The sequence below is a fragment of the Dromiciops gliroides genome, chromosome 4, assembly GCF_019393635.1.
Source record: "Dromiciops gliroides isolate mDroGli1 chromosome 4, mDroGli1.pri, whole genome shotgun sequence".
NCBI lineage: Eukaryota > Metazoa > Chordata > Mammalia > Microbiotheria > Microbiotheriidae > Dromiciops > Dromiciops gliroides.
In genome coordinates this window covers 487,531,549-487,558,789 of record NC_057864.1, presented here as the reverse complement: position 1 = coordinate 487,558,789, position 27,241 = coordinate 487,531,549, and the positions used below count along the sequence as shown (strand labels likewise).

Below are 27,241 nucleotides of genomic sequence, written 5' to 3'. Positions count from 1 at the left end.
GGACTTGAATGACTGCCAGCTGAAGTTATGATTAGATCCCTGTCCAAGTTAAGCCTCTCTCAAACGACTCTCCAGGTGGCCCTGGCGTCATTTTCGCCTCAGCGCTCCTCAGATGTCCGGCTTTCTGCTCCTATTTTGTGATTCTTAGAACTTTAAAGTCAGTTTGGGAGTTTTTCCTGTGGGGAAAAAATCGTTACTTCTAAACTGTAATTTTTTTTTTTTTTGGTGGGACAATGAGGGTTAAGTGTCTTGCCCAGGGTCTCACAGCTAGTAAGTGTCAAGTGTCTGAGGCAAGATTTGAACTCAGGTCCTCCTGAATCCAGGGCCGGTGCTTTATCCACTGCACCACCTAGCTGCCCCCAAAATCGTTACTTCTTATGGACGCGCCATCTGGAAGTGCTGCGCCCTTGATGGTGACTGCGACTCCTCTGCTTACAGATGCTCTCCTCCTTCACTAACCCCTGTGGCTCCCTATTGACCCCAGGACCGGCTTTCTGCGTCCCTGTCTAGTTTATAAATAAGAAAACACGCGCGTGCTAGGGACGTCTAGGCGTGCCAGGTCTCCAGCCGAGAGCGGGGGCGGGGGGGGGGGGGGGGGGGGGGGGTGGTGAGTGAGCACAGGCTCGGAAATCCATCTCTTCTCACAAACCGCCCCGGGCGCACACTCGCCCTCCTCCCTACTCCTAAAGCCCCGACTCTGCCCTCTCGCGGCAGGCACAAGCCGTCCACTCCTGCGCCTGCGCTCTCACGGCGGCCCGGCGGGAGCCACGCTCCCCGCGTCTGCGCAGGCGCCGCCCCAGCCGTTCCCGCCACTTGACGATTGGCGCTTGCCTCGGCCAATCGCGGAGTCGTGGCGCCCTCCGGGCTGCCAATGGAGGTTCGCTCCTGGCCTAGGGGGCGTGGCCGGGGGCTCACGCTTTCCAGCGCCCAAGAGCCGAGACGAAGGCGGCGGCGGGAAGCGGTGGCTGCCGCGGCAGAGCAGCTTCTCCGGGCGCGGGCGCTGGGTGAGTGTCCCGGGGAGTGGGAGGGAAGGGGACGGGGTGCTCCGCGACCCACCCCGCCGAGCCCCTTCCAATATCCGGCGCCCCACTCCCTCCTCCCTCCAATATCCGACGCCACCGCCCTTTCTTTCCAACAGCAGCCGAGCCGCCCCCCCTCCCCCCGAAGCAGGGCACCTCCCCATCCCCGCACTGGATGCCTCCAGTATCCGAAACCTCTAGTAATCGCTGCTGCTACCGCGCTCCACCCAAACGTACCCTCCCAGTAACTGATGCCCCCCCCAAACAACCCCCATCGAGAAACCAAGGCTGTCCCCTCAAACCCTTCCCCCCATCCAGCATCCATACACCCCAGTAACTGACACTGTCCCCCAACTCTACCTACAACTGACGCCCCTCTCTCCTATCAGAAATCCCCCAGGGGATCCCCCTCCCACAGTGCCCCCCTTTTGAGTCCCTCCAGCATCCAGCCCACCCAACTGCTGCCCCCTCTGGAACAACCCCCCCCCCCCCGAATCTATTCCCCCAGTAACGGCCGCCTGCCCCTCCCCCACTCCCTGCCGCTCTCCCCAACGGACGCTGCCCCTCCCCCCCCAAGAGCCCGGGCTCCGTCCCTCCCATCGTGCCCCCTCCCTGCCCATCTCTCCAGGCTGGGGAGCAGCACCTTCCCCAGGGCAGGTGGGCCTGCAATGGATGCTGGGCCCTCGGTGTCCAGGGACCTCAGCTGCCTCCTCTCCTGGTCCTGCTGCTTGGAACCACTCCAGGTTTGGAGGCATGGAAATTAAGAGAGGTAACCCTGTCTGGGCAGAATGGGGGGGGGGTCTGGGCTCCGCTTCTGTTTGGGGGGTGGGAGCTTGCAGGCCGTGCAGTTCAACAGATCTTAACGTGGGTTCCCTGAATTTGAGTAGGAAAAAGAATGGCATCTTGAGTTTCACCCTCTCCCAGTTGAGAACAAAACCCACAACAAAAATGGGTAGAAACATTTCCATGAGGGCCTTGCCTCTATGAGCCCGTGGGAGTGGGTGCTGGCCATTGCACCCATCCTGGTCCTGATTCAGTCATTGCCTTCCCCGGGTCTCTGGGGAGAACCTCTTCGTCATTTCTTTTCTTTCTTTTTTTTTTGGCTGGGCAGTGAGGGTTAAGTGACTTGCCCAGTCACTTAAGTGTTTGAGGTCGGATTTGAACCCAGGTCCTCCTGAATCCAGGGTTGGTGCTTTATCCCCTGTGCCACCCAGCTGTCCTCTCTCCATTCTTTCTTTCTTTTTTTGGTGAGGCAAAGAGGGTTAAGTGACTTGCCCAGGGTCACACAGCTAGTAAGTATCAAGTGTCTGAGGTCATATTTGAACTCAGGTCCTCTTGAATCCAGGGCCAGTGCTTTATCCACTGCGCCACCTAGCTGCCCCCTCCATTATTTCTTATAGCACAGTATGGTCACATTCAGTCATTAAAGCTTATTAAGCATGTACTTTGTGCCTGGCACCGTGCAAAGCACTGGGGGTACAAAAGAGGCAAAAGACAACCCCTGCCTTGAGGGAGGGGCTTACAGTCTAATGGGAGAGACAACATGCAAACAGACACAAAGCAAAGAAATGGGAAATAGGACTGGAGCTAAGAGGAGGTGAGGAAGCTGGGGTTGTAGCCCCGAGGGTCAGCAGTTGGAGCAATGCAGGGAGAGGGTAACGGACCAGGGCACAGCCAGAGAGAGAGAAAGCCCACAGACAGAGGGTCTTGGTGGTGGATCAGCAAGGGGGGCGGGGAAATGGAAGTGCACAGGCCAGGGAGTGCGGGGTGAGGAGCCTGGAGGGGCCTGGATGGCAAACAAAGCACTTTGAGCTCCTCCGGAGGTGATGGGAGTGACATGGTCAGATGGGGCTTTAGGACAATGGCCGATGGGAAGAGGCGGCGGAGCCACCCATGGGCCACAGTAATCAAGGGGTGAGGCAGTGTCAGAGGAGGGAAGGGGTGGGACAGATGCTGCACAAGTGAAATCTACCCAGACTGTGCGGAGGCGAAATTGACAGTGCTTGGCAACAACTGGGACAGGAGAGGGAGGGGGGAGTCCAGAATGCCCTGCATAGTCGTAGGGAAGGGGAGGGAGTCTCGGTTTTGGGCAGAGTCCTGAGGGACAGTCCAGTGCAAAGGAGGCAGAAGGAGCGGTCGGGGAGATGGGAAGAGAGCCCATCAGGATTGGCAGTGAGGACGGGAGAAGAGGGTGTTCAGGGCAAATGGGACCAATTTTTTCTGTAAACTGAAGCAAAGTTTTTGGCTGGATCTGTCTAATGGTGAAAAGACTTGAGAAAAGCCCCAGGGCTGATGGCAGATGGGAAGGGGGGGCAAAGATGCTCCCCACCCAGCTGGGCACCTGGCCCAACGGTGTGGAAGGGACTCTGCCTCCTCCATCCTCCTCCTGCCCCCAAGCAGACCAGCTTTGCTTCGTCCTTGGCTGGGGAGGGAGCAACCTAGGGTGAGTTTGGTCTGTGACTGGAAGCTTGGGCTTTTGACGAAGAAAGAATTTCTCATTTCAGTTAGAACGTTGTTTGTGGCCAAGGCCGGGAGAGATGGGGAGCAGGGAGAATTCTGCTGGACCTTGTGGGGGGGCTCTCTGCTTCTGTCACTCTGCCTCAGCTTGCAGGGAGCTGAGTTGGGCTGCCAGGCCAGACCCTGGTGCCCAGTCCAGGGCTCTTCCCCAGCCTGAAAAGGGGCCTTACTACTGTGCTAGAGACATAAACAGGTGGCAAAATAATCTGAAAAGGTTGGTTTGTGTGTCTGGGACCTCCATCCTCTGTGTTGCCTCTCCCTGGCCATCAGCTCATTGTCACTTCAGAGCAGAATTCACAGAACTCGCTGCTCCTTGGCCCCAGTGCGGGCCCTGAATGCCCTTCCAGACATGCTCCAGTGTGCTGATTGCCCCAGCTGCTAGGCCTCCCTTTGTCTGATAACCTGATGTTTGGGTTCTGCTCTGAATAAACTTATCTACCTATGACAGGTTCCCTTTTGTCTCTGCATCCGTAGCACTTAGCACTGTCCCGGCACATAGTAGGTACTTAATAAGTGCTCGTGGATTGTTTGATGGAAATCAATAGAGAATATGTACAGAATAAATACAAGGAAGTTGAGGAGTCTGAGACAGGGGTGAAATGACTTGCCCGTGGTCACCCAGCTAGTTAATGCTTGAGGTTGAATGGGAACTCAGGTGTTCTGACTCGGTGCTCTGCACTGTGGTGCCCCCTAGCTGCCAGCAAAGGCTTTGCCGTGGCATTTGCAAAGAGCCTCCTCAAGAGTCTATCCCTGCCTGGGCTTCACATTCTAAATTGAGCAGGGCTCCTGTCTGGGATTAGCCTGGCATCTCTGCCCCAAGCCTGGGTACTTCTTGGCCTGGGCTCATTTTTGTGAGATGAAATCATTGTAAGCCAGGACATTGAAAGTGTCTTCCTCAATGAGCAGGAGCCAGAACCTGCTGCCCAGAGGGGGCCGACCCCAGCATGGACGCCTGGCTCTGGTTTTACTCTCTCACTCACTCCTTGGCTCCAGTGTCCCTGCGAGGCGCTTGCCATCCTGACCTCTGTGTCCAGACCCCAACTTTGCACAAGTTTCAGGTTATCCATGCCCTGCTAGCTCCTCTCAGCCCTAACTGCGCCCAAACCAGTGTGGCTTCCTTCCCTCCCGATTGCCCTGTGTTGCCAGGTGGCTGCAGCCCTGTCTCCCTCCCTCGATCTCTGTGAGCTGCCCATAGGCAGCCAGACTAGAGAACTCTGCCAGGGAGCTCGGTAGGGCGTGTGTCCAGGCAGGTCACCGAACCACGCTGAGTCTCACCTTCCCTAGCTGTAAAGTGGGGTGATAATCATGCCTGCCTGGCAGAGCCGGGAGGGTCAAATCAGACATGGCTGTGAAATGCACACCCTGGCCTGCCATAGAAATTGTTATTGTTGTTATGGTTTGTCATGGATGGATTCCGTGCAGCTCTAGACAGGATTCTCTGATGCTCCACCTTTATGCTGCACCCCTGACACTGTTGGTGCCTCACCCAAACCAAGAACCCATCTTATGCATGCATGGCTAGCTCCAGAATCCCTGTGTCATCTGCCCAAGATGCGTTTCCTTCACCCTGGGCACCATGGGCTTCACTAGTTATTACAGTGGCTGGTTCCCACCTTGAGTGACTGGAGTACCCAGCTCTACAACTAAGATTGTAAGAACCAGGAGGCTTCTGCAGTTAATGTTTAGAAAATCTATTTTCTGGAAAACAATATTGTGGTTTACAAGCCTGTAGGTGACAGAATGGCAAATTAGTTTTTATATTTATACTTGTAGGAATTCAGAATATGACATTCCCCAAACACTGGCTTTTGTGATACATTCTAATTTTTGTCTGTTGTTCTTGGTCATAATTAAAATAAAAAGATATCAACAGTTAGTTCTGACTTAAATCAGTATGTGATAGAGTGTAAATAAATCTATTTCGACAATTACCAGTACTGTTGTTCATTCTTTCTAAGTATTACATACTACTGTTTAGGGGGGGTTTTCTATCTTTTAAAAAAATTTTCCTGATGCCATCATTGTGAAAAGTATCTTTCCATTTTTCAGTTTTTTTTAAATGACCTGTTATATTTCATCCCATGTGATGCTCATGGTGGTATATCCTGTAAGAAGCTGGTCTTAAGCTAATTGTGCCAGACTGTTGCCATTTTTCTTATCAGTGCTTGTCCTTGTTATCAAATCCTGGGCCCCCGGGATCATTAGGTCCTGAGTCTTGCATGCCCTAAGTAGCGCTGCTCTGGGCCAAGCCCTGTCCTGGACGCAGCAGACAGGGAGACAGAAATGGAACTGTCCCCCCCCCCCAGAAGCTTGCAACTCGTCCATATGTAAGCCTGTACAGGATAAGTGCCAGGTCGGGGGCTGGCATCAGAATTGGGGGGTCTAAGAGTTGGAGGTGAGGAGCAGCAGAAAGGTCCAGAGAGAGTGGGCAGGAAAGTCAGGATTCATCTTCCCGGAAGCGGCAGAAGGCAGGTGGTGAAGGTCTGCAGCCCTGCTGCTTCTGCAGTACCAGGTAGTCTGGACAACTGGTAATGGGATAGTCCCCTCCATCTCTGCTCTTTTCTCTTTCATTATATGAGCTTGAGTTGGTGACAGTGGGGCTTGAGCTGTTAGTAATCGGGGAAGAGAAAGCAGGGGAGGGGTTGTCTAGAGCATAAGAGATGGGTTCGGGTATCCAAAGGGCCCCCTCGTAAATGAGGGGTCCTACCTGTTCTGTGTCACCCCAGAGCACAGACCTGGGAGCAAGGGGGTTGGAGGTAAGAGTAAGGCAGACTGAGGCTGAATGTCAGAAACATCTCTCCCCCCCCCCCCCCCCCAGCGTTCAGAAGTAGAGCAGCCGCTTTGTAGGCCCAGTGCAGGAGCAGCCAGTCGGGAGTCACATTTTTACCCTGTGCTGCTTTTGCTTTCAGACGAACCATCGAGTCCCAAGAGGAAACAGTTCTTCCTGGCCTCTCGTTATCACGATGAAAACGTCAGTGGTGAAAGTCTGTTGACTATTTCTCGTGATCACTGCAACTTCTTGGTATTGGATCAGATGGACAAGGACAACATGAGCTTCTCCGACAAAGGAGAGATATCAGAGTTGTCCTCAGGGAGCCCGCCGGCCTCTCTTGGGAGAGCTTGCTATCAGTCGAGCGAGCTTTCAGGCATAGTTGACTACGCTCTCTTGAATGATACCTATTCCATCAATATCTCGGATTCAGATTCCAAACTGAAAGAACATTTGACGTATCTAAGTTCAGAGACAGATCTCGACATGCAAAAAGAAGAGCGATTTTTTGATATATTGAAAGACCAGAGAAAAGAGTCCAGTGTTTTGGAAGATCTCTGCAGAAATTTAGATGCTAATTACAGAGAGAGTAGTGATGTTCAGAAGCATGGCCCAGATGAAGATTCCCAGCAGGAATATCACAGTGCTGAAGAGCAGGATTACTCTGGTTACCATTTAGATTTTGACCAAATAAAGACACTGTGTTCTCCCAATTCAGAAGTCATAGAGTTGGGACATTCAGATTATGAGATTAAGTGTGCTGATGGTCTGGGAGAGAATCATGTGAAGAAATTAAAAGGTGGCACCTTTTTCTCCTATGAGTCAACTCATATTTGTACACAAGGAGATACGGCTAAGGTGCCCAAGCTTCATGATTACCTGTCTCTAACCGAGTATCATGGTCAAAAGTACCAAAGGTGCCAAGAACAGGAGACTAGTTTCACGAGCCAGAGTGTGTTTGATGGCGTCATACAAATGAGTGGGGCTGTGGAAGATCGGGACGTGGCCTGCAGTCAGACTTCTCAGTTAGTGAGCAGTCTACAGAAACCTCAGAACACATTAAAAGCTAATGTTTCTCCTGACAAAAGGAAGTCTCAGATGACTGGAAAGAAAGATGTCAGTGGGGAGGTAGGCAAGGAGGACAGCATTTTGAGGAGCGTGGAGAACCCTAGACTGTTCCTAGAAAGAGCTTCGGCACTATCACGGAAGCCCAGCACGTGTTTTCAGAATTCTTCCCCTTGTGTTTTGGATGAGTCAGATCTTTCTGCCTATGACCGGTCGTGTTGTCAATTCCTCCAGAGCACCACTGAGCCAGGCTTAGATTTCCCCATGACTATGCCAAAGGTTTTGGCCAAAGAGAATCTTTTGGTGGAAGGAGGTGGCCCCACAAGAGAGGCCAGTGGTGGCATCATGAACAAAACACACCTTATCAAGGTGGAATCCAAGTATCCTGAGCACTCGGTGGAGGCAGCCTGTGACTGTCTCATCACGGTTAACCAGACAGTTGATGCCAGCTCTGATTTTAGGGCCTGCTTCACAACAAGCAGGGCGACAAGTGCAAGGTCTTCCGTGGCCTCCAGGTCAAGCAATACAGAAATAACCATGATGAACAAAGCGCGGCCCAATGAGTGGCCAAACGAGAAGCAAAGGAGCATTGCCTGCAATACAGATTGGACCTGTCTGCAGGGTTGGGCAGAGGAAGAGGCTCGTTTGCAAGGCTCTTGGCCCAAAGACACTCTGTTAACTAAGGTAACAGGGAGCGTTTGTTGTTTTGGCCTCCTCCGAGGCCTCCCTAGATTCCTCCCTTCACAACTCCACAACAATTGCAGATGGTGGGATTGGTTGAAAATGTACCAAAGAGGTTACATTTGGTCTACAAATTGGGAATTCCTGGTTCTCTATTGGTGTGGTATCATGATTTCCATTGGTGAAAGTTTCTAATTATCTGTCCAAATGTTTTTAGGATTACCTGGAATTGAAAAATAAATGTGATGTCAAAGACGTAAGGAGAAGCCCTGAGAGGTATGTCATAGGACTTAGAGAATGTTTTCACAAGCGAGGGTGAAGGACAAGCATATAAAAAATCAAAATGAGATCGTTTCTGCCCAGGTGACATAATTTTAATAGAATGAAATGGCCAAAGGAACCTTAAGAAACTATATTTCGATTCCTACTCTTCAGACAGATGTTGCAGTAGCCCTGGGGAGATGCTCATATAGTTTCTTCAAAAATTCAGATTTAATATGTATTGAACATCTACCATATGCAAGGCATGGTCCATTTTTAGTATCTCAATGGGGCCCTCTGCAATCTCCCTTAACAGACCTTCCTTCTGCTTTGTTACCTCGACTGCCTGGCTTCTCTCGGCCCTCCTGTCTCTGCTGCTTTTCCCTTTGGTCATGCATTTATGTGTACGCACATGTATGTGCGTGTCTATGGACATCCACAAAATCGGTATTTCACTTTTAAGTGTGACGGGGTTTCCCTGTCTTCTCTGGTGACGCACCTTTTTTTGTTTGTTTCCTCATCTGAAAACACGGTCACAACTTGTGGTTTCTTTGATTCTGCATGCAGTTGAGGCACAATAAATCGCATTGTGGCCCTTCACTTTAAACTGTCATGTGCATCTATGTGTTAAGTGTGTTTCTTTTAGGCAGAAAATTGTTGGGTTGTCCTGTCTAAGCTATACTGTTACAGTCTTCCATTTAATGGGCGAATTCAGCACCTTGACTTTTCAAGGTTATAATTGTAATTTTTACAGTAACAGCCATTAAATCCTCTTTATTACTTTAAAAAAATGCATTAATATAAAAATAGCTTAGCTTTCATCTGTCGTGATACATAGACAGAAGCTCCTTCCCCTGCCTTTTCCAGTGAATTATTAAGATGTTTTCTTTATTTTAAAAAATAACTGATTTATCTTTAAATCCCAAGTTATTTTCTAAAAATGTTTCAGTGCAAAATTCTTGATCACATCTAGAAACTTATTGGATAAAAATCTAGAAAACAAATAACTTGCTCTTAATGTTAAGTATATTTATTCTGAGTTTTAACCTAATCCTGCTCTTTGTTTTAAAGTCAGTTTCAACCTTCTAAAGAAGTGGAGAATTTTCCCTCCAAATGTTGTCAGAAAACACTTCAGAGAGCTGTAAGAGCAGAGCTGCTGCTTTTAAAAGCCCATTATCAGATGTGCCATCAGCATTGCTGGAAAATTTACAGGCTTGTAATGGAAGAAAAGGAGAGCTTTACTAGGTACGTATTGATCAGCTTAAAATATTATCTATCTGAATCGCATCAGAAAAAATCAGCTATTAGCATATTACAAAATTGATAACCAAGAATCTTAGTCTCATGTCCAAAATGCTTTGTTATGCTTGGAGGGGTGGAGTCCAGGGTGAATTGTGCAAGTGTGGGCAAGATAACCAGCCTCAAAGCAAGTGAACCCTTTCAGTGCCTCCACCTCCTGGGTGAGGGAAATGCCCTGGTCAGTGACAGCCCCCTTGAAGACTCCTGTTGGGAACGGTTGCCTCATCCTTGATCTTCCCTAGTGTTTGCCCTAGAAAGGCAATTCTGTTATGTCTTTATTCTCTAAATGCTTCTTTTAATCCCAGTAGAAAACAGCCTGTGTCCATTGAGTACAATGTGACGTATAAAAAGTTGGAGAGATGTAATTTCTGGGGAATTAACTGTTTTATTAATTGTTCTAGTGGACAGTTAATAAAAGGGGTCGGTGGCACTCTCAAATGCCAAAGAACCCTCTTGGAACCCACTCAACGCTTAGATGCCCTTGTAAGAGTGGGTTTGTTTGGTTTTGGAAATCAACTACCAGTAATGAGAGAATGATATTGTAATTAGAGGGGCTGGGGGACTGTGATCACTCAGGCTTGGACAAAGAGACTTCTCTCTTCTCTAGATTGCCTCTGCCAAGGGCAATGTAGACAGCAGATCTACCTCTGCTCAGCCTTGGCTGACCCTGATTTCAACAGACTAGAATCCCTTTACCTTTTTATCAAATCTGAATTTTCCTTGTGGGGTGAGTCTGCCTAAGATGTCACCTCTTTATCAGCTCTGTCCTTCAAAGACTGACCAAATAGCCTACAGGGAATGAGGAGATAGAAGGATGGAAAACCTTAGTCCTAATTCTATAATTGGTTATTAATATAAGAGAGGAGTAACCATTTCTCTCAACATTAGGGATAAACGTGTATAAAGCCCAGGATGTAGGGGGGTGCACTCACCACCTTTTTATTGCTTCATAGGAATTTTGCAATCGATTTTGCCAAAACAGAATTAGGATCCACGTTACTGTCCCTTTTTGGAGACCTGAAATTTAAGTATTTGAGTATGAGAGAAAAAATAATCAAGGGAGTCCCATTGGATGAATTGCCTCCCCTGTCTGTGGAGTCCAGGTTGTCATCTTTCTTTTCCACGTTTGTTCCTTCCAAGGTATGTGTTTCCGTCATGAGGGTTTTTCAAAATGTTTTTCTGCAGAAAGTATTCCTATAGTTTAATGACTTCTTCCCCCCCCCCTTTCTCTCTCTCTCCAGCTAATGAAAGAAGACTCTCCTCTGTAAGTTGCATTTTTTCCTAACTCAGATAAACATCAGCATCTCTGACAATAAATATCATGATTGCTTTGCCCTGGGTGTGCTCTACATTTGGTTCTTGCTCAGAAATGTCACCTCTGCTCTGAGGCGTCATAGGGTAATCTGTCCCTTTCATTCCAGCCTTTCGGGACTAAACTTGGCCCTTGATGTTCCATCAAGTAACGCTGCCCGTAACCCTGAGCCTGGGGCCACAAACTTGAAAAGGGCCCTTTCTCAGGTAAGGTTTGGGGCAGGATTTAGAGGGTCTTGGTTCTTTACGGGATGCCCAATGTCACCCAATATAGTCTTGGTCCCTTTCTTGGTTTGACCAAATGACAGAGCCCCGTACAGCCAGATGGCTACTCCTGCAGGCCAAGCAAGGCCCTTCTCCCTCTGGACCTCAGTGTGCCCAGGCGTAAAGTGAGAGACAGCCACTAGATGGTGTCTAAAGTCATTCCTCTCCCCCACCTCAAAAACATACCAATGACAGAGTGAAAGCACATGTGCCTATTGCAGCACTTCGGCGGGATGCCGTACATCTCCCCAACAGCTTTTTGAGGGGGGTAGGATGGGATTTTAGGCATGGAAAGACAACCTCCCCACCCCCCATAGCCCCAGATCCTCCACTGGGGCTGTGCCCTTCAGCGTCTTTAAGGTGTTGTGGATATCCGGTCACCCGATGTTGGGGAAGGGCCCAGTATAGGCCTTCAGGGGCCTCTACCACACGATCGATGTGGAATTGGAAGGAGCCGGGGTCAGGGAAGGCTTCCCTGTGGGGTGGGAAGTGAGCCCTGCTCTGAGCCTCAGAAGAGAATGTTGTGAAGAGGAAGCACTTTGCAGGCACGGCAGGAGGGGAGTCGAGGGAGCAGCAGCCCTTTGACCCGGAGTGGGGGGGGCCTGATAGGAAACACAGCCAGTCCAAGGAATGGTTTCTTTTGTCTAAGACCACCGAGGTTCTGGAGCTTGGCTGCAGTCTGTGCCTTTGGGACTTGGTTCTGGCCAGTGTCTGGTGACCAGTCACCGAGGAGGCTGTTGGCATTAGTCTGAGTGGGAGGCGATGAGTCAAGGGAAGGACAGGGATGCCCCTGAGAGGCCGTGTGCTGGACCCTCACCAGGAACAGCGGGGCATGAGGGAGCAAGACAAGGACTCCCACGTTGGCCGTGCTGTTGGAGGTCCCAACAGGACCTACCTATCAGGAGTCTAGTGAGTGGCCGATGGCATCGAATGGCTCTTTGGGTAGCAGTGGGCAGGAAGGCTGAGGCTAGTGTGGGACCAGAGGCGGGTCCTTGTTCAAGTGTGAGTGTTCAGTCTGAGTGGTGAGCCTGATGCTCCCCCCACCCCACCCCCGACTCCCTCTGCTAAGGCACAGAATTGAAGAACATTCCTACAAAGAAAACATTCAGACATTCAGTGCCTCCTTCACGCAGGACCCTGTGCCAGGCACTAGGGAGACTGCAGAGCTTGGAAATAGCAATGCCTGCCCTTGTATAGCCCATGATCGGTCCACTTAGGGATCAGAGCACCCCAGAGTGCTGTCACACACACTCGCCTGGAGTTTCAGAACAAAATGTGTGGTTGGGGGTGGGAGGGCAAGAGATGGTCTCGGGGTCACTCCCAGGAAGGGGGGCTCTTGGGAAGGAGCTGCTGCTTGGAAAGTTCTGGCTGCCCAACACCGGCCCCCTTGGAGCCCCCCCACCCCCATCCCATCAGTGTGATTCCTGGGAAGAGAAAGGAGAGTGGGTCAGGGGCCTTGATCGCCCAAGGGCACTAACAAGCTGTTCTAGAACTCTATCACAGATTGCCCTGCGAACATTCTGGCCCCAAGTGAATCACGGTACCCTGTTCCTCCTTAGACCATTCATGCATCTGAAAACAGCCTTCCTAAACAAGAAACCGCCCCGAAGAATGAGAGCAGAAAGACCCAGGATCTGAACATTGGCCTCAGAAATCTGAAACTTGATGATAAAGGTCAGTGTCAGAGTCCAGCCCTTGCCAACCAGATGACATTGGGGGGGGGTCTTAAGTATTCTAATTCATACCCCCCTCCCCATCTAAACTGGCCACTGGTGGTGCAGCTCATGGAGCGCTAGGCTTTGCTCTGTGACCCCAGGTCAGTCATCCTGACCTCTCTGTGCCTCAGTTTCCCCCTCTGTAAAACGAGGGCTTTAGTAGCACTGACCACCGAGAGGGCGCTTGGGAGGATCAGCTGAGCTGTGGTTTGTAAAGTGCCCGGCCCGTGGTGGGCACCTTTATTAAATGCTTGTTGTCCTTCCTGCCTACTTTCTCCATCCAGTCTGCATCGGGAAAGGGAATTGCCTGTGTAGATGACACCACTGTGCTGCTCCCTTCCCCCCCCCCCCCCCGCCCCCCCCATGCCTCAGCGGTCCCAGCTCACAGTCATTTTCTTGAGCACGACTTAGAGAATGTAGAAAGGCTTTGTCCAGGATGTTTGGGGTGGTTGGGGTTCGCACAGCCATCCGTGGGCTCGGTCCTTGGGATCCAAGAAGTGATGTTTGTAGACCCAGACTGAACTTTGTTCCCTGGAGAACAGCCACTTGGGTCACTGTGGCCGACCAAGGAGGAGTTCCTGGGTGCTTTTGATTTTCTAGACTATACACAATGTCAGGATAGAAGTGAAGCCTGGTTTGATGCTAAAGAAAACCTTACGGGAATTGACTGCTCAGAAATACCCCAAAATGCAAGGGAGCAAGACAAGAGGAGCCCCGAATCCACCTCTGGTGAGTCTTGGTGCATGACCAGGCTTGGGAGGGAGGGTCTCAAAGGAGGAGAGAGGCATGGAAACGTTCCTCTTTCAGCTTGGGACCCTCTCCGTCAAGGTGGTGCCCCCTCCCCACCTTATCCCAGAGAGTTCTTGTGCATCCTCGGGATCTGCACGGATACCCAGGCCGCCCTCAGGCAGTAGGTTTGTAATTCCTGCCACTTGGGCACCAGGCCTGGGCCCCTCCTTATGCCGCCAGGGAGGCCACCTTGTGCCTGACTGTCAGCTCCTAAACCAGCCACATGTTCATCCTTTGGAGTCTGCATCTGTAGAGCTTCTGAGGAGGCTGCTAAGGAAGACCCTTAGTGTCCGTCTTGTGAGTGTGTTCGGGCTGTACCACGTGTACCAATGGCTGCAGCCAGCCCCGCCGTGTTAGCGGAGCATCTCCCATCCCTCCAGGAGCTGGGATGGCAGTGGAACTCCTGTGGAGTTTGCTGGGCTCAGCTTTCTTGGGTGATCCTGAGCTGTGTTCCGGGGCTCTGGGATCCTCCTGGCTCGGAGTAGGACCTTCCCTTCGGAAGAAGACATTCTTCGTGACACAAGTCAGCGGATTAGAAAAGCCCGGGGCTCCTGCCCCTCTTGACTTCCCGTTCTCTTTGGGTGGCCTCTGGTGAGAAGCCCTGCAGGGGCTTGGCATGAGGTTTACTCTGTTGCTTTGCTCACACACATTGTTTCAAACAGATTTCATTTTCTTCCCCAATCACACATTAGATCAATTTTTAACTTTTTTTTTTTAACATTTTAAGTTCCAAGTTCTATCCCTCCCTCCCTTCTCCGCTCCCTGAAATGGTAAGCAGTCAGAGGTTATACGTTTGTAAATGGTCCCTGGCAACTTGTCCTTCTTTGGATAAAGTGTTAAGACTTGAGTTGGAATGGACCTTCCTTTACTTTGCAGACTTTGGAAAGCCAGTCTGACGTAAATAATTGTCTTGTTATTTCTCCCCCAGAGAAGAGGACTGCCGAACCTTCTCAGAGAGAGCCAAACAAAAGCTACCTCATTCACGTTGGCAGCTTGTGCCCGTCAGTGTCTGAGGTACAGAGACCCTGACGCTGTCCCCGAGTCCCCTTAAACTTGCTGCACATGGATTTGTTGGAAACTGTCTTGTGTCTTTTTCTTTTTAGACTGACCTCATGTCTCATTTCCAGAAGTATCAGGTTTCTGAAGTTTCCATTTGCAGCTCTTCTCATAACTACAGGTAAATGTGTGTTCAAGGTGAGGGCATCTCCTATAGACGTGGAATCGTTTTTCTTCGTAATGTGGAAATCCAGTGAATTAGATTAGACTCGGCGCTTGTGTCCCCTAGTCCAGCCTTGCAGCCTCGGTCCCTCCCTAGGCCGGGGAGATGACTTGGCAAGACGGAAGCCAACGAAGGACCTTGTGCCCAGAAGGTCGGCTGTGAGAACAGCTGTTGACTGTTGTGTCCCGCAGGCTTGTTGTGCAGTATCAGGGATCGGAGGGGTCATGGCAGAGGTGCAGGGGCTCCTTCCTGGCCCTCTCCTCAGCCCTCCTCACCTCCCGTCTCAGGCGGAGAGGCCCATCCTCCTCGAGGGTGTGTGTCTCCAGGCTTTTTGTGTGGCTGTGGTTTGCAGAGTCCGAGGAGTCTGAAGTTACTGCTGATTTTTTGCTGATTTTTGGATACTTTGCTTTTGTTCTAATAGTTCCTGTCTTGAGCCATCGAGTGGTTTGCTTCATTCTGGGGGGTTTTTGAGTCTTCTCAAATAAAGTTTTCTTTACTTTGTTTGTATTTACTTTTCTTTCTGTTCTAAGCTATTTGTTTTCCTTTCCATTTTCCCCTCCAGAATGCTCGCTTCATTTCTAATCTAATATTTTAACCTTTTGCTTTATTCCTTCCAGTAATTCTAGAGTTCTTTTGGGGGAAAGGAAGGCCACACTCTCTGAGGCATCTTCTCTGAGGCTTTGCTTGTGGTTGCAGTGGTGAGCCCCCTCTTTTCTCCCAGGATTCTGTGTCTGGTGTTTTCGGGCCCTGGTTCTTAGAGGAGGCTTTGTGGTCAGCCCAGGCCCCTCTGGTCTTCTTTGGTGGATTCGGGAGGCTTTGGTCCTGACTACGCTGGAGACTGGACACAATGGTTGTGATCGCCCTGAATGGGATGGTTGGTGGAAGGCCCCGCCCTTGGCCTCATCCTCTGGCTCCTGCTTCAGTTTCCTGACGTCCTCTATGGATTCTGGCTTTGGTTGGTCTCGGTCTTGAAGTCAGGAGTGCTTCTGTCCCTTCTTGTAACCCATCTGATAGGACGCTGTGGGTCCTGAGCCTTCTGCACCGAATTGGCCTTGTCTCCTGTCCTGGCCCCCAGTCCTGCATGGAGGGCACAGCCAGATTCTGTCCCCCCTTCATGGTGACCTCCTGGGGCTGGCTCTGTCTCTTATTTGGACTGGTCAGGACCAGGAGTGGGCCCCTAATTACTGGCATGGATGCAGACCTGACCCTCCCCACATTCAGAACCCATTCGGCAGCCCCTGCCACCTTCCCTGGCGGGGATCCTCTCCTGTGGCCGGCTTCTGCCCCAGCCCCTGGAGTCCCCCTGTATCTGGCCACTGTTTGCTTCTAGCCTAGATGCGGGAGCTTCTTTCCTTTTTGTTGTCCCTGTTCTCACTGGGCTCTGGTGAGGAGGCCCCACAGTGGCTGTGGTGAAGTCATCCACACAGACATTTGGAGGACCTCACTGTCCCCAGAGAGACTGGGCTCTCATCTCCTCTGATGGCCTGGGGGCGAGCACATCTAGTGGCATCTGACAGAGAATTGTGACTGTTTCATGAGGAGCACAGTGGAACCTTCTGTTCGCTGCTGCTTCGATTCAGCTGCGAGTGGTTCCGACGTGGTCTGGTGCTGGGCGTCTCTTGCAGAAGCCGGCTTACTCCCTCCCGATGCCCCTTAGCTTCACAGAAAGACTTTGCGCACATGGCGGAGCCAACGCTGAGTGTGGGTGTTTGCTTGGGCACCTTCTCTCTCTCTCTCGGTCTGAGGCTGCCTGTGTCTCCTCCTTCAGATGCCTCAGCCATGCACTCCTCGGAGCCTCCACGGTTGTGGGTCTGGGTGTGGTCCAATCCAGGGCTTTCCCTTCTTTGTTCTCCATCAGGACATTCTCAAATCACCTTTAAAGTGTCTCAAGCACTGTGATGTTGGGATCCAAGTACAAGAATTCCACCATCCTTGATGCTGAGCTCAGTGGTCTGGGCCACTTTTCAGTGACCTTGAGATGACTCGGCTTGGTGGGTGGGCTGCCTTGCCAGGCTTTTCTTCAGCAGGTTGGACCCTTCCCCCTAAGCCAATGCTGCCACTTTGTCAGATTTGACAAACTGATAGTCCCTCTGCCCACATTTCTCCCCCCTTGGCAGGTAGCCAGGGGCACCAGTATCCTCTCTTGGTCCTCGTGCTAGCGAGCTGTCTCAGTTAATCTTGCATGTTAAATTGTTTTCATGTGTCACTGTCGTTTCTGTGACTCACTCCCCATTCTTCACGGCTTTGTGTTGGTTTAAATAGTCCAGGATCATCGTTTCAGTCTGTATGACGTGTGATTTTTAATTGTTCTCCTTTTTTACTTTTTGGAGTCGTACCCTGCAAAGACGGTGGCCTCAGTGTACAGGATGAGGGATCAAAAGATCATCTCTCCCGTTTTTTGTTACATTCGCCGTATCCAGCACCTTCCCGTTCACTTCTGGAAGAATGTGTTGAAGATAGGAGGGAGAAGTGTGTCTGTGAAGTCTGGGGGCCACAGGTTCCCCTCTATTTCTTGACCACCTCTCCTGCTCCCATTTGTCCCCAGTGCCTTCTCTGCCTCTCCATCGGCGGCAGCCACAGTGGGTGTCTCAGCTGCAGTCATTTTCACGGTGCTTTTCTGGCAAATGCAGAGAAGCACGGCAGTAGACATTGATCAGTTATTCCACAAAAAATGCTCTTTTCTCCCTCTGAACGCCCATCAGACCACCTCTGCCAACCCCCTCCAGTGAGCAGCAGCGGGGGGGGGGGGGGGGGGGGGGGAGGGTTTCACAGCAAGATGGCGCAGTGGACAAAGCACCAAATCTGGCTTCAGACCCTTGACACACACACACACACACACACACACACACACAATGCAGTGAGGTAACCTTGGATCATTAAGAATGCTAAGATTGAAAAAAAAATTTTTTTAAAAGAATGGTAGGACTTCTTATTGGTCATAGACAAGCATCGGCCATTGAGGGTACTGGCCTTCAACTTAAAAGTTTGCTGTGACCTACAAACAGCCGTTCCATAAAACCAAGGGCCATTCTTTCTCTTTCTTTGTTGCATGGATCAGCATGGCCAAAATCCGGTGCCCAGTACCCAGCCTTCTGGTGGTAAGCCCTTCACTCTGCCTGGCTGGACTCGTCCTTGGGAAGCAGTCTCAGGCTCGGCCAGGGCCAAACTCTTCCGGGAGTCAGAGTTTTATGTCGTCCTGACGTGGGCACCCCACTGTGAGGGCTTGCGTCTGTTTTGTGCTGAAATATCTTTATCCATGAGAGCTCCTCAAAGGCTCTTTTCTGCCTCAGTATCCCCATGTCTGACCCTTAGCAGGCGCTCAGATACTTACTGAATGAATGACCTTTGAGAGCAAGAGACAGACCTCAATTAAACCTCTGCCCTGTAATGCCTTGTGACCTTAGACAAGTCTCCTTTACAGGGAGGCCTCGGTTTCCTTCTCTGTAAAATGAGGGGGTTGGACTATATGGCCTCCGAGGTCTCTCTCAGCTCTAAATCAAGACTGCGATTCCATGTAAAATATGCTGCTTTTGGTCTTTTTTGAAAGCCAGAAATAACAGGACGACATTTTCAGATTTCCCCAGACACGTGAGACAGGGCTAGCCTTGGGAATGAAGGCACAACTGGTCAGGGTTATGGGGCTCCTGTACTTTGTCTGGACTTGACTTGAGTCCCTGCGTTTCTTTCTTTCTTTTTTTTTTTCTTTTCTTTTTTTTTTTTTCAGAGCCATGAGGGTTAAGTGACTTGCCCAGGGTCACACAGCTAGTAAGTGTCAAGTGTCTGAGGCTGTATTTGAACTCGGGTCCTCCTGAATCCAGGGCTGGTGCTTTATCCACTATGTCACCTAGCTGCCCCCTCCCTTCATTTCTTGAGCCCCAGTTTCCTCTTCTTTTTAAACTCGGTGGGTGGACTTTGATGGTCTCAAATGCCCCTGCAAGCCCTAAAACTTATGAATGTAAGTGGGCAAGTAGAGATGACAAATGTCAGCCAGCCAGTGTGTCTGGGGAAATAGCCTCCACAGGACGAGGTTTATAAGAATGTAATTTTGACGTTTAACCACTTCATGACAAACACATGGATGTTCAAAAGTTGTTATTTTTTTCCTGTTTACCTTTTTATGACTCTCTAGCGTCTTGTATTTGAAAGTCAAATTTTCTATTCAGTTCAGGTGTTTTCATCACAAATGCCTGAAAGTCCTCTTTCTCATTGAAGTCCCATTTTTTTCCTCTGAAAGATTATACTCAGTTTTTCTGGGTACGTGATTCTTGGCTGTAGTCCCAGTTCCTTTGCTCTCTGGAATATCATAGTCCATGCCCTTCGGTCCTTTAATGTAGAAGCTGCTAGATCTTGTTTTATCCTTATTGGAGCTCCACAGTATTTGAATTCCTTTTTTCTAGCTGCTTGCAATATTTTCTCCTTGACCTGGGAGTTCTGGAATTTGGCTATAATATTCCTGGAGGTTTTCCTTTTGGCATCTCTTTCAGGAGGTGATCGGTGGATCAGTTTCTATTTCAGCTTCTGCTTCTAGAAAATCAGGGCAATTTTCCCTCACAGTCTCTTGGAGGATGGTGTCTAAGATCTTATTTTGGTCGTGGTTTTCAAGTAGTCCGATGATTTTTAAATTATCTCTCCTGGATTCACTTTCCAGGTCAGCTGTTTTTCCAAGGAGATATTTCACATTGCCCATTATTTTTTCATAGTGACTTTATGAGAAACCAAGACACAATAAGTCTTGATTTCTCATAAAGTCACTAGCTTCCATTTGTTCAATCCTAATTCTTAGGTAATTATTTTCATCAGACAGTTTTTTTAATCTCTTTTTCCATTTGACTTTTCAAACTGTTGACTTTTTTCTCATGGCTCTCCTGCATTGCTCTCATTTCTCTTTCCATTCTTTCCTCCGTCTCTCTACATCTTCCTTCTATCTCTGTTACTTTCTCTTCAAAGTCCCTTTTGAGAGCTTCCATGGCCTGAGACCAGTTCATATTTTTCTTGGAAGCTTTGGATGTAGGGGCCCTGAGGTTGTTTTCCTTTCCTGAGGGTGCATCTTGATCTTCCTTGTCGCTGAAGAAACTTTCTATAATTCTGAACTTTCTTTGCTTGCTCATCTTTTACTTGACTTTAAACTCTCCACTGGGGGGCCCTGCTTCTAGGCTATACTACTGTCCCCAGCTTCAGAGGGTCCCAGGTGTTTTGGTTTGAGGGAGGGCAGGTTTTTCTCTCGCCTGGCCTGTTTTCTGGTCCAAAGATAACCTCAAGCCAACTTGCTAGTTAACCAGCCAGCAGAGCGCTGTGGTGGTTTTTAGCTTTGATGAGCCTGCACCCTTCCCCCGCCTGCACCTCTGGCCACTCAGGATTTCATCCTGGTTCCCTGCTAAGGTGGGACAGCCAAATTCCTCCCTAGGTCCCACTGATACCCCTGCACTTTCCCCCCCAGCCAGCCACTCAGCCCTCTCACCCAACCACAAGCTCTGTTCCAGATGCTTCGGCTGATTCGGAGGCTCAGGGGTTAAGTTCCTCTGGTACGATGTGCTTGGGGTCTCTGTCCCCACGATCTCAGGGTTGGACTTTACTCGAAGCTCAGCATGGCCCCCTTTAAACTTTCTGTAGCTGTAAAATCATCTCAGCCTGTATTTTGTGGGTTTTTCTGCTCCAGGGATTCTTATATTGTTGTTTTTGGGGTAATTGTATCAGGAGCTCTATGCATTTAATGTCTTTCCTCCACCATCTTGACTCCGCCCCCCAAAAGTCGTTCGTTTTAAGCAAGTCTGGTTAGCTGATGAGTTAATTTATGTGCAAAATGTAATATGATTTATCCTTCGTAAAGATATGGACACCCCTTATTTTCTGTTTTTAAGACATCTCATCCACCTTGTGTTTTAGGTATGCCTCTCTTGTTTTTAAAAAAGCTAACAAAGCAAGAATGGCTGTGGAAGAAATGAATGGGAAAGAAATCAACGGGCAATCAGTCAGCGTCCGTCTGGTCAAAAGCCCAGTAGAAAACACCCCGACCCCGTCTTTCAGAAATGAAAGCAGGCCCACCCTGGGTGCTTCGGAGAAGGCTGTGGACAGTAAAGGCTCCGGCTCCGGCTCCGGTTCCGCCATGGTGCCTTCCAGGTTACCGACTCAGGTGTTGAGGCCTCCTGGGCCTGAGCAAGAAAATGTGTATCTTTCAGTGGACCAGAAGGTGAGGATTGGGTGGTGGCTCTTCTCTGGGGTGGGGCACAGGGGTTTATATATGAAGGTGAGGCTGAAAAATGGGTGACAGCAGAAAGGCAGCAGTATCCACCTGGGTTGTAAAGGTGACCAACAGGAGCGTGCTGAAAGAAAGCCCGCAGCCTTGTTGTGAATGAGCAGAATGAGCGCAGGCAGAGTGCCCCACAGTACCTTTCCCACTTGGGGCCCCTGGAGGTTTGTGGGGCACTCTGTCCATGCCCTCCTGATGCTCTGAAGGGTTGGTGCTGTTGGGTGACTTGTTTTCCTGGTCCTGCCCTTTTACAATGCATTGCCTCCAGTCCATCTTCCTGAGTTTCCCTGAAATCATCCTTTTGTCGTCATCATCCGCTGTTACACTCATGTGCTCCAGTTTGTTCAGCCATTCCCCTTTAATGTCTTGCTCTTCGCTATGACAAAAAGAGGCTGCAACGAGTAGTTTGTACGTAGAGGCTCGGAGTGTGTGCACGGCTCCTGTGGCCCTGCTGCTCCCATGGTGTCATCTTCACCAGATGTGATGGGAGTTGATTGCATTTGCTTTTCATTCATGTGTTAGTGACTTGGAACATCTTTTCACAGAGTTATTGATGGCTTGGACTAAAGCTTGACCTCTATTGGGGAATACCCCTTGTTCTTCTTTCTCTCTCTCTCTCTCTCTCTCTTTTTTTTTTTTTTTTGCAGGACAATGGGGGTTAAGTGACTTGCCCAGAGTCACACAGCTAGTAAGTGTCAAGTATCTGAGGTCAAATTTGAACTCAGGTCCTCCTGAATTCAGGGCCGGTGCTTTATCCACTGCGCCACCTAGCTGCCCCCTTGTTCTCTATTGAAGCCGTCAGCTTAGATAGCTCGATGATCAGGCTTCTGTTTGAGAAGCTTGGCCCTAAGTCACCTATCCAGACTCCTTTTCAGCTTTTCAAGTAGTTTTTGTTGAATAGTAAGTCCCTTTTGTGGTCATCCCAGTCTCAGGGCTTATTGAACGAGGTGGCCATGTTTGTTTGCTCCTGGACCTGATCTCTCTTCTTAACCAAATGGCCACTTCATGGCCGGGGGCCCTTCTGCCCATGCCTCTTCCCTATCCCTCAGGCTCTTTTGTCCTCCACATGAAGGTGTCACTGTTGTTCATCGCCACTCGTTCAGATCTCTCTGGTTCTGTCAGTCATGGGTTGGAGCTGCATGCCTGGAGGTCCTTGGTGGGTCTTGGTAGTTAGCTCACAGGTGCTTTTACATATTCTGCAGTGATTTTAAATGGCCTTTCTCTTGGGCTTTGTTGGTAGGTTTAGAAAAGCTAGTGATTTGTGTGAGTTTATTTTATATCCTTCTACTTCGTGGAACTTATTTATTATTTCATTTGTTTGTTTACTCCCTGAGGTTCTCTAGGTAGGCCATCATGACATCTGGAAAAATGAATAGTTTTATTTGCCCATTGCCTGTGCTCCTTTCTTCCATTTGTTTGTCCTCCCATATTGGCGTAGCTAGGGTGTGCCTGCTACAGTAAGAAATAGGAAGGGTGATGATGGACACCCCAGCTTCATACCCAGGTCTTCCTGGAAATGCTTCTGATTTGTCTCCATTACATGCTTGTTTGTTTTGGGGTTTTTTTGGCGGGGCAATGAGGGTTAAGTGACTTGCCCAGGGTCACACAGCTAGTAAGTGTCAAGTGTCTGAGGTCAGATTTGAACTCAGGTCCTCCTGAATCCAGGGGCAGTGCTTTATCCACCATGCCACCTAGCTGCCCCTGTAATCTTAGCTCTTGGTCATGGATGAGACAGCAGTTAGCAGAGTGAGGAAAGTTCCATTGATGTCTGTGCTTTTTGGGGGTTTTTAACAAAAGTGGGTATTGCACTTTGTTAAGAGCTTTTTCTGCATTTATTAATAGAATCATGTAGAGTTGGCTCAATGATTAAAGGGCACTAGACCAGGAGTCAGCAAGACCTGGGTTCAAACTCAGCCTCAGACACTGCTACTCAGGAGAACAAATCCCAAATCTGAGATAGAGTTAGAAGGAAATTGATTAGGGTATTTGAGGGAGAGAGAGAGAGAGCGCGTGCAAGTGAGCACACTCATGAGAGAGAGTGAGCGTGAGCCGGCAGAAGGGGCGGTTCCCTCTCCCAGGGTTTGGTGAGGTTACATCGTATTTGGGGTATGGGCAGCTACCTGATTGGCAAGTACATCTGGCTTCCTGGGGGCATCTCTGAGGTCAGCCTGACCTCTGTAGATAGCTTTTGGGGTATCCTTAGCCATGGAAAATGAGGTTCAGACAACATCAACCAATGATAATAATTCACAGTGCTTCCTAGCTGTGTGACCTTGAGCAAGTCACTTCACTTCTGTCTTGGTTTCCTCATCTGTAAAGTGGGGACAAGAACCACCTCCCAGGGTCATTGTGAGAATAAATGAGATCACAATTGCAAACCTTAAAACTCTTCATTAATATAGTTTTAAATTTATTTCAAAATTAGTTTTTTCCTCCCACCCTCTAATTTTTCATTACAAAAATGTTCACCTTTTCCTTTGAACATTCCATCTAGAATGGCAAGAAGAGTTTCAAACAGAATAAACCTGTTAGACTATTACCTGAGCCTCCTCTTCCATTCATGCCTCCAAATACTTTGAACCTGGGGAGCTTCACCAGACTTCTGAAGACACTCGAAGGCCTGCACCCCAATATCAGCAGGTAAGCTGAGCTGCCTTCACTCATTGTGTGGCATTGAGGCAGGAAAGTCAAAGGACTAGCATGTTGGGGGCAGTCCCCATTTTGTTTCTCCATTTGTCCCCACCCAGAGACGCAATCATCGATGCCCTCCAAGAGGTGAGGACAAACAACAAAGGGTTTTTGAGTGGCTTATCCCTGACCACCATAGCGGAGATGACAACTTCTGTGCTGAAAAACTCTGCTTTCAAGAAGGAAGAGAAGCACCGAGAGGTGAGTGAGAGTTAAAGACATTGACCTAAATTTCAGGAAGGAGGGCCATGCGCCTTGTGGGAAAACCTTGGCATGGTGAGATCTGGAACCTCAGGAGCTGGTCCAGCAGGCATGTGGAAGCATGCTCTAGATCCCAGTTGATCAGAGAAATGGAAATGGAAACAACTTGGAGGTGCCATCAGACACCCATCAGATTAGCTGATGTGACAGAAAAGGGACATGATAAATGTTGGCAGGGATGTGGGGAAATTGGACACTGGTACATTGTTGGTGGAGTTGTGAACAGATGCAAGCATTCAGGAGAGTAACTAGGCCCAAAGGGATAAAACTGCTTCCCCTTTGACCTGGTAATACATTGCACTGCTAGGTTTGCTAGGAGAAAAAGACCAACAGGTACAAAAATGTTTGTAGCTGCTCTTTTGTGATGACGAAGAATTGGAAATAGAGGGGACTCCCATCAACTGGGGACTGTCTGACCAAGTTGTGGAATCTGATTGTGATGGAATACTGTTGTGCTAAAAGAACTGAACAGCTGGTGTGTCTCAGAAAAACTTGGAAATCCTTATATGAGCTGATGCAGAGTGAAGCGATCAGAACCAGGAGACCACTGCACAGAGTAACAGCAACATTGTACAGTGATCAGCTGTGAATGACTTAGCATCTCCAGAGAAAGAACTGATAGTCTGAGTACAGATTGAAACAGATTGTTTTTACTTTCTCTTACTTTTCTTTTTCTTTTTTTTTAGCGAGGCATTTGGGGTTAAGGGACTTGCCCAGGGTCACACAGCTAGTAAGTGTTAAGTGTCTGAGGCCGGATTTGAACTCAGGTCCTCCTGACTCCAGGGCCGGTGCTCTATCCACTGCGCCATCTAGCTGCCCCTCTTTTTATTTTTTAACATGGCTAATATGGAAATATTTCTTGCAGGACTTCACTTGCATTATGGGTATATTTCCTTCTCAGAAGGTGGGGAGGGGCTGGAGGGAGAAAGAATTTGCAACTTGAAATAAAGAAAAGAAGGTTAGAATTTTTTTTCATTTTTAGTAAAAGACAAAATATGTTTGAGCGAGCTGGTCCACTCACCATTTGAGAGAAAACTGAGGGCCAGAAAAGGGAAGAAAGTCGCCCATAGGTGGTAAATAAGAGGCGTCGATTACCCTCCGGTCACGTCCTTCACATGTTTGACCCGCAGAGTCTAGCTTTCTAGAATTAGTGACAAAATGCTTCTTCTGTTCAAGAAGGTCTCCAAAGTTGGGCCTTATTAGATGTCTCCACTTCTCCCTATGAGGCGAGCTCTCAGCACCATGTCTGAGTCCTTTTCAAAGTCAGTCCTTGAGCCTTGGACAAGGACGGTGGAGGAGTTACAGGCCAGTGGAACCCCCGAGCCCCTCAAAAGGAGGATGGAGCCAGCCCAGGACAAGGGAAGAGCTGCTGGGGCCCCCCGGGCAAGGTGGGAGGGGGCCAGCTGAGGTGTCCTTTGTGAGCTGGGCCGCACCCTTCTTGGTCTTAGTGAGAGAAGGAACGAGTGATCTGCAGCCTCTTTGAGCTCCTGTGCCCTGAATGGCACACAGGAGGCCCCTGTTTAAGGCCTGGCGTCCCATGGCTTATGGAGAGCTGCCTGCTGCCCACTGCCCAGCTAGGGGTGCAGAGGCCTTCAGGATTTTATTTGATTTTATTGCGGGGCAATGAGGGTTAAGGGACTTGCCCAGGGTCACACAGCTAGTAAGTATCAAGTGTCTGAGGTCAAATTTGAACTCAGGTCCTCCGGAATCCAGGGCCAGTGCTTTCTCCACTGTGCCCCATGGCTCTCCCTGAGGCCTTCAGTACTGATCCTTGAGCTGAGCAGTGAGCACAAAGGGCCCCCTGCCTGCCAGAGTGCCCCCCACTGCCAATACTTTGCAAATGCTACCCCATCTCTGAGGGAGGAGCTTGGATGATCCCCATTGTACAGAGGAGGAAACTGAGGCAGCAGCTCAGTGCCTTGCCCAGGTCAGTATCTGAGGCAGGATTTGAACTCAGACCTTCCTGCCATCAAACCAGGTGCTCTGTGTACTGTGACACCCCTGAGACTGGCCAGAATGCCAGACTCTGTGAAGTCAATGGAAATGAAATAGGGCTTGTCATTTTGATCAAAGAAAATGAATTTGACAAGTGTCAGATGGGGAAGTGTGGTGGTTTGTGAAGAAGATCTGAGGGTTTGAGTGGCCCACAAGCTCAGTGGGGGAGGGGAGCCAGGAGCTTGGGTGTTTGTTAGTCTGGGTGGCCTCAGTGGTTTAGCCACCACTTTGCATTGGGCGGGGTGGGGGGGTGGGGGTGGGAGGGGTGCCTGTTGTACATGGTGACCATCTTTCCCTGTGCTCTATTGTCTATGGGCCTGAGGCTCAGGCAGAGAGGAGAGTGTGTCACACTGGGCATTTCAGTTGTGACTCATCCCAGCTTCCAGGCTCTTTCTTGCCTTCCCACTGACCAAAGTCATAGCCCAGGGAATGAGCCAGCCATGGAGAGATGACCAACAGAATAACCCCCACCCCATCCCGGGTGTTGGCTGTGACCCCCCCCCCGTCCTATCCTGGGTGTTGGGTATGACCCCCCGTCCTATCCTGGGTGTTGGGTATGACCCCCCGTCCTATCCTGGGTGTTGGCTGTGACCCCCGTCCTATCCCGGGTGTTGGCTGTGACCCCCACCCCATTCCAGGTGTTAGGTGTGACCTCCACCCCATCCCGGGTGTTGGCTGTGCCCCCCCCTATCCTATCCTGGGTGTTGAGTGCGACCCCCACCTCATCCCGGGTGTTGGGTGTGACCCCCCCATCCTATCCTGGGTGTTGGGTGTGACCCCCCGTCCTATCCTGGGTGTTGAGTGTGACACCTCCCTGTCCTATCCCGGGTGTTGGGTTTCCCCTCGATGCCCCTCCCTCACCCTGCAGACCGGCAGATGCAGCCCCTTGGCCTGATGGGCCCCTGTGCTTGCCCCACAGGAATCATGACTTCTCTTTGACTGCTCTTCTCTTCCTTCTTGTCCCCCAGACCCCTCCAGCACCTTACTGAAGTCTCCTCCTCCTCGGAAGATAAGCCCATGCGGGAGACGGGGCTTGTCTCTAAAGCCGGCCAGCAGCCGTCATTTCTGCTGGGGTCCTCAGAGGCCCAGGGAGGCATCAGGTTCTTTCTGGTACAGTTGAACTTGGAGCGTGTTCACTGA

At 49.9% G+C, this 27,241-nt stretch overlaps 1 protein-coding gene across 1 annotated transcript; it reads left to right on the top strand.

The window, feature by feature from the left end:
* Positions 1-871: 871 nt before the first annotated feature.
* On the top strand, positions 872-27,241 carry RBM44 (RNA binding motif protein 44). The gene is made up of 16 exons (XM_044003643.1): positions 872-1,004; positions 6,446-8,055; positions 8,270-8,328; positions 9,385-9,558; positions 10,566-10,752; positions 10,854-10,876; positions 11,034-11,130; positions 12,747-12,861; positions 13,503-13,631; positions 14,620-14,705; positions 14,795-14,868; positions 20,794-21,097; positions 23,652-23,797; positions 23,905-24,046; positions 25,370-25,494; positions 27,070-27,241. Exons 1-16 carry the CDS (start codon positions 872-874, stop codon positions 27,239-27,241), a joined length of 3,576 nt encoding a protein of 1,191 aa, XP_043859578.1.